The sequence below is a fragment of the Pantherophis guttatus genome, chromosome 4 (assembly GCF_059756535.1).
Source record: "Pantherophis guttatus breed Tessera chromosome 4, ASM5975653v1, whole genome shotgun sequence".
Taxonomy (NCBI): Eukaryota; Metazoa; Chordata; class Lepidosauria; order Squamata; family Colubridae; genus Pantherophis; species Pantherophis guttatus.
The window spans coordinates 34,066,071-34,072,248 of NC_142066.1; the positions used below are offsets into that span (position 1 = coordinate 34,066,071).

At 40.8% G+C, this 6,178-nt stretch overlaps 1 protein-coding gene across 1 annotated transcript in view; it reads right to left on the reverse strand.

Moving 5' to 3' along the window:
* The window catches only part of LOC117668671 (vomeronasal type-2 receptor 116-like), a 12,966-nt gene continuing 6,788 nt past the window's right edge, over window positions 1-6,178 (reverse strand). Inside the window, exons 3-5 of the mRNA XM_034422735.3 lie at window positions 4,560-4,686; window positions 3,751-3,788; window positions 1-97 (exon numbers count right to left, since the gene is read on the reverse strand). Coding sequence (XP_034278626.2) covers window positions 23-97; window positions 3,751-3,788; window positions 4,560-4,686 — 240 coding nt within the window. The 3' untranslated portion in view covers window positions 1-22. The remainder of the gene's footprint in view (window positions 98-3,750; window positions 3,789-4,559; window positions 4,687-6,178) is intronic.

The following is a 6,178-nucleotide window of genomic DNA, read 5'->3' on the forward strand; positions in this document are numbered from 1 at the left end:
TGATGAAACAAACAGTCCAACTCTAGATCTTGATCTTAAGCAATTTCCAGAAAACAAGGAGATTGGGAATGAAGGATAACTCTGGGGAAAGGGGATGCTGTATCAGAAAGCAGAGATTGAAAAAGAAAGTTTATTTTCCTCATTCTCATCAGATGACGTTTAATTAAGAGTACTTGGAGTACATCGACTCCGAACACAGTGGACTGGCAGAAATAGTGGAAACTCTCAAATAAACAGAGTTGGGGGTGGGGGGGCACTGTGTTGCGGTGGTTCTCCTCCTTTCTCTCCGACTGTTCGCAGTCTGTGTTGGCGGGGGGGCAGAGGTCAACCCCGAGGCATCTTATATGTGGGGTGCCACAAGGGTCGGTCCTCTCGCCCCTTCTGTTCAACATTTATGTGAAGCCACTGCATGAGATCATCTGTGGATTTGTGGTGCGGTGACATCTGTATGCTGACAACACCCAGCTGTACATCTCCACCCCAGGCCACCCCAATGATGCCCTTGATGTGATGTCCCGTGCTTGGAGGCCGTGCAGATCTGGATGGAGAGGAACAAGCTCAGACTCAACCCTTCCAAGACCGAGTGGCTGTGGTTTCCGGCATCCTGGTATAGTCAGCTGGCTCCATCACTGACTATTGGGGGTGAGATCTTGTCCCACTCAGAGAGGGTTCGCAACTTGGGTGTTCTCCTGGATGCACAGCTGTTCTTGGAAGATCATATGACAGCCGTGGCCAGGGGAGCTTTTTATCAGGTTCATCTGATACACCAGTTGCATCCCTTTCTGGACCGGGATGCCCTGCGCATGGTCACTCATGCCCTCGTCACATCCCGTCTGGACTACTGTAATGCTCTCTACATGGGGCTCCCCTTGAAGAGCGCTCGGAGGCTCCAACTGGTCCAGAATGCAGCCACGCAGGTGGTTATGGGGGCAACTCGGCGCACCCACGTAACACCCCTCCTGGGCGAGCTGCACTGGCTCCCGGTGGTCTTCCGAGTGCGATTCAAGGTGTTGGTCACCACCTTTAAAGCGCTCCATGGCTTAGGACTGGGATATATACGAGACTGCCTGCTGCCAGCAACAGCCTCCCACTGGCCAATACGCTTCCACAGAGAGGGGCTCCTCAGGGTGCCGTTGGTCAGACAATGCTGACTGGCGACACCCAGGGGGAGAGCCTTCTCTGTGGTGGCACTAGCCCTCTGGAATGAGCTGCCCCTTGAGATTCATCTCATCCCTGACCTGTGTACCTTTAGCCGCGCCTTGAAGACCCTCTTGTTCCAACAAGCTGGCCTGGCCTAATATGAATTTTAGAATGGGTGTCTGTGTGTTTTAATCTATGGTCCAAATTTTTATATTTTTAATTTTAAATTGTTTTAAATTTTGTATATTTATATGTGTTTTAATATGGCTGTACACCGCCCTGAGTCCTTCGGGAGAATGGTGGTATAGAAATCTAATAAATGAAATGCCATGACGTCTTTATAAGTGGTGACTAGAACTTTGAATTACACCATCTGAAGGGCATCTGGTTCTACAAAAGAGTGTAACTGGTCTATATGATCTACTTATGCTGAAGTTTATAAGCCACCTGATTTTCAAAGAGTAATTGCAACTGTAGGATACTCCCCAACTTGCACACTAGTTTCAAATGGGAAAGTGTGAACTCCAACAAATCAAATTTAAAAAATGTCCTTTATTCTGCCCTGTATGTGTGTGAGATCAAATATTTTTCTCAATATTGAGTCAAAGTCTTTCCTACACTCACTCAGACCTGAACAGTCACCTGACACTAGGTTAATGTATTTTTTAAAAATTTGATTTATATGCCGCCCTTCTCCGGAGACTCAGGGCGGCTTACAATGCGTTAAGCAATAGCCTTCATACTTTTGTATATTTATACAAAGTCATCTTATTGCCCCCACAAACTGGGTCCTCAATTTACCCACCTTAGAAAGGATGGAAGGCTGAGTCGACCTTGAGCCTGGTGAGAATTGAACTCGCAGCAATTGCAGGCAGCTGGATGTTAAATGCTGCCTTAGGAGGCATTAGCCTCCTACGCCACTCAGGCTCCTGTATTGACAGAATCACAGCATAGCTTGGAGTTGAGAAGTATAATTGGGTATCATTCATATACTAATGACACAAACCCTGGACTGAGGATGATCTAAGATTCAATGTAGATGAGGCAGGATGATGGCATTGATTCCTGATGTACCTTACAAGATATTTCACTTCATTAAAGTCAGTCCACATAAACACCATAAGGTGATCACCCAGGTCACTATTCTGGACCTATCCAAAGTCCAATCTGAACAATTGTAAAATGTATACTTTTCCCTGTAGCCCTGAAGAGGTCATATGTTGTGGCCTGCCCTCCACAGCAAACAAGGGGTCAATCTAAACAAGGCCATCAGTTGTTTATCAGGTGGCATAATAGGCACAGAGAAATAGTGTGATATTTTAGCACTCTTATCACCACGAGGTATCCATGAATGCGGACTTTAACTTGTGTTTAGTGAGATTCACTCCTTTCCTCATCCAACCATACTCTAAGTGTCTCTTCTGCCACTTCATCTCCTGGAGCTCATTAGAAAAGCAAGACCTGATGCACAGAGAAAGGCTGCACAGAGTAACAATGCAATGTATACTCAAATAAATCTATCCTCAAAATTATACTCAACTAATATGTATGATACCATGGGATTAAAAACCCCTTTTTCATTATATTCTTATGAATAATTGACACCATTTAATACCATGACTCTAGTAGCATTAAACATTTCTAGAAATTCTTTTAAAATAATCATATCTACATTTCATAATTGCTAGCATGCTAATAGGACACAGCTTAAAGAATAATAGTAACTTAAATGAAATACATGGTTTCTTAATGTTTTCTCTGTGTGAGAAGTTCCCTGTGGTTTAACTCAGGTTTCAAGATAATTATGTAGCATTTCGGGAAAAATATGCAACTGAGTAACCCAGCACTAGAGGCTAAGATGGAAAAAATCTCCACAGCTATCACATATTTTCCTTTTGTGCTCAAATAGGCTGGAATGAAAGCTAACCACACACTACAAAAGACCAACATGCTGAAAGTGATTAGTTTGGCTTCATTGAAAGTGCTGGGAAGTTTCCTGGCCAGAAAAGCCACTATAAAACTGGCCACTGCCAGGAAACCCATATAGCCCAGGATGCAATAAAACATGCACACTGAGCCTTCATTGCATTCTAGTATAATTTCTTCAGTGACTGAAATCATATCAGCTTCTGGGAAGGGGGGAGCCTTTGCCAGCCACAATATACCAATGACTGCTTGGAAAAGAGAGCAGGAAAGTACAATGGAGGTTGCCAATTGTTTCCCTACCCATGTTTTCATCCTGGATCCTGGCTTGGTGGCAAGGAAAGCTAAAACCACAATGATGGTTTTGGCTAAGACACATGATACAGCCACTGAGAAGATGATTCCAAAAGTGATTTGTCGAAAGAGGCATATTATAGCCCCAGGTCTAAAAAGGAACTGCAATGCACAAAGAAAGCAAAGCTGGAGAGAAATGAGAAGAGTGTAGGTGAGATCACGGTTGTTTGCTTTGACGATGGGGGTGTGGTGATGTTTCAAAAAAGTTCCAAAAATCACAGCTGTTAATAAAAAAAAGAAGATGGCCATAATAGTTAAAGCAAGGCCCAAAGGTTCTTCATAAGTGAAGGAAGTTACTGTTTTAGGAATACATGAAGCTTTGTCTTTGCTTACATATTGATCTTCTGGGCATCCTGAGCAGTATTCAGCATCTAAAATAATGGAAAGTCTCATTCTCTTATTGTTTTTTCACAGATATTTCTATCCCCAGTAGTACAAAATTATTATGATTATTGTGTTTATAATTATATTTTAGTTTTAAATCCAGTTTATTATGGCTCATTCTGGAGAAGACCTAGCTATGTGATCACTAAAGTTGACCCTTCCTTGATGGCATACAATCAATGAATCAATTACTTATGGCATCATACTAAAAATTCTAATACTTTGATAATGAGAAAAAAATGTCAAGCAATCTAAACCTTTCTTTCTTTTTATTTCATCCAGGCTTTAGAATAATATCAGATCTCTAAATCACTAGAAGGTTGCACTCATGTTTAAAACAACATGAAGAAAAGCATCATTTACAGGTCTTCACTGAACATGTGCACATTATAAAGAAAAGAATATGAAATGCCCTGTGTTATTACTAATTATTCTAGCTTAATTTTTAAAATAATATATGTAAAATAAGATTTCTCTAGTTCAGCTAACTTGGAATTTCACCTGTGAAATCTGAGCAAATGTGTCTTAGGTTATTCATTGTAATAGTTGCATTGTACATAATTAATATTGCTATATTGCTACAACAAAATTATCTGATGAAATATTTTAAACGTTTTATATAAAGATGACTTAAATTAAAATAATAATTTTGAATAATCCTTGCACTCTTTTTCTGCCATCAATTTAGTGTATGTGCATGGTTATTACCACCATACAGAAGGAAAACAAAGTAACCCTTTTTGAGTGATAGCTCTTACCAATCTTGCCTGACCATTTCCCTTCAGGACATATGATACAGTCATAGCAGCAAGGTGGTTTCTCTTTTTGCTTTCGTTTGAAATAACCAGGATGGCAGCGATCAGAACAAAGAGATGTGGGTATAGTCTAATCCATAAATGAAAAAAAGTTTTACCATTCAGGAAAAATATTTGAATACATTCACAGCACAAATCTGGATTTTTAAAGACTGATAAGTCTGAATTGCCCATCCGGATATAAGGTGGCATATGATATGGACATACTTATGACATTTACATAGAGTTCATATTGAGTTTCCGTACAACATGTACTGTATTTCCTTAGCATCTTAGGACTGCATCTTAGGACTGTAGGGATATTTTGTTTATATGAACTTCAAAATTCATATAAAGTATCCCTTAAATATGCTTTATGAAATGAAATGGCTGTCTTGCTTGATATTGCTCTCTTTGGAAGACCATCCAGAAATTCTTCACTCTAAATAGATTCAGCTAACTGTGTCTGTCCATATTTGTATATGAATTATTAGCTTTCTGACAGACAGGAAGTGACAGACGAAGCTAGGGAAAAATATGTCTAATACATCTAAAACTCAGGCAATTAACACAAACACCCTTCAAGGCTCAGTGTTCTCTCCATTGATCTTCTTTCTATATACCAATGACTGCATCTTTAGGGTTACCACTGCTAAAGTACTGAAGTTTGTGGATGATGAAACAGATATTGATCTCATTCAAGATCATGATGAGTCTGCAGATAGATGGGACATTGAACAACTGGCCCTGTAGTACAGCCAGAAATATTTGGAGTTGAACACACTTAAAACTGTAGACAGAGAATGGATTTTAGCAGGAGCCCTTTTATTCTATCACCTCTTATTTGACAGCACAGTTTCAGCAGTAGAATCCTTCCAGTTTCAAGGTTCTATAATCTTCCAGGATTTGACACAACATTAGAACCATCATTAAGAAAACACAACAAGGGCTTCCGGTCTGGCTTCCGTCGCCGCCAGATGGTCCTCTGAGAACGCCAGCCCCGTTGCCTGTAAAGAGCTGCCTTTACATCTGAAAGGCGGCTCGAAAAACTCCATTTCCTGAAGGAAATGTGAGACAGAGCAGGCGAGGGCAGGTAGAGCCCTCTGCGAAGTCCCCAGAGTTCTTTTTTTACTCTTGGGGACGAGCAGGTTGTGGCTCCCTATTTCCGCTCACCGCTGCTCCGGGCTTCGGGAGAACTCTGCCTTTTTGCAGAGCCAGGTGCTGGGACCGGACCAATCAATGAAATTAACAGATGGTTTAATTAAAGAGGGCGAGATTTGGACTTGGGACCCTAAATCACAAGTATTTTTAATGATTTTACAAGTATTTTTAAGTGAAGGAAAAAAAAAGTTTAAAATGGCGACTGCTGAGGCTTGAGAAGAAGAAGAAAGCTGAAAGCGAAAGTCCTTCCATAGCAAGCTACAAAGTAGCGGAATAAACAGTGCTGGCTAGAATCTAGAAGAAAAATATCTATTTTAAGTTTCTTTTCTCTTGGAGATTTGTACTTGATCTTGCTTGGGGAAAAGTTTTCTTTCTTTAAAAAGAGTTTGTTTGTGTGGCAGGATGGCGTTAAACTAATAAAG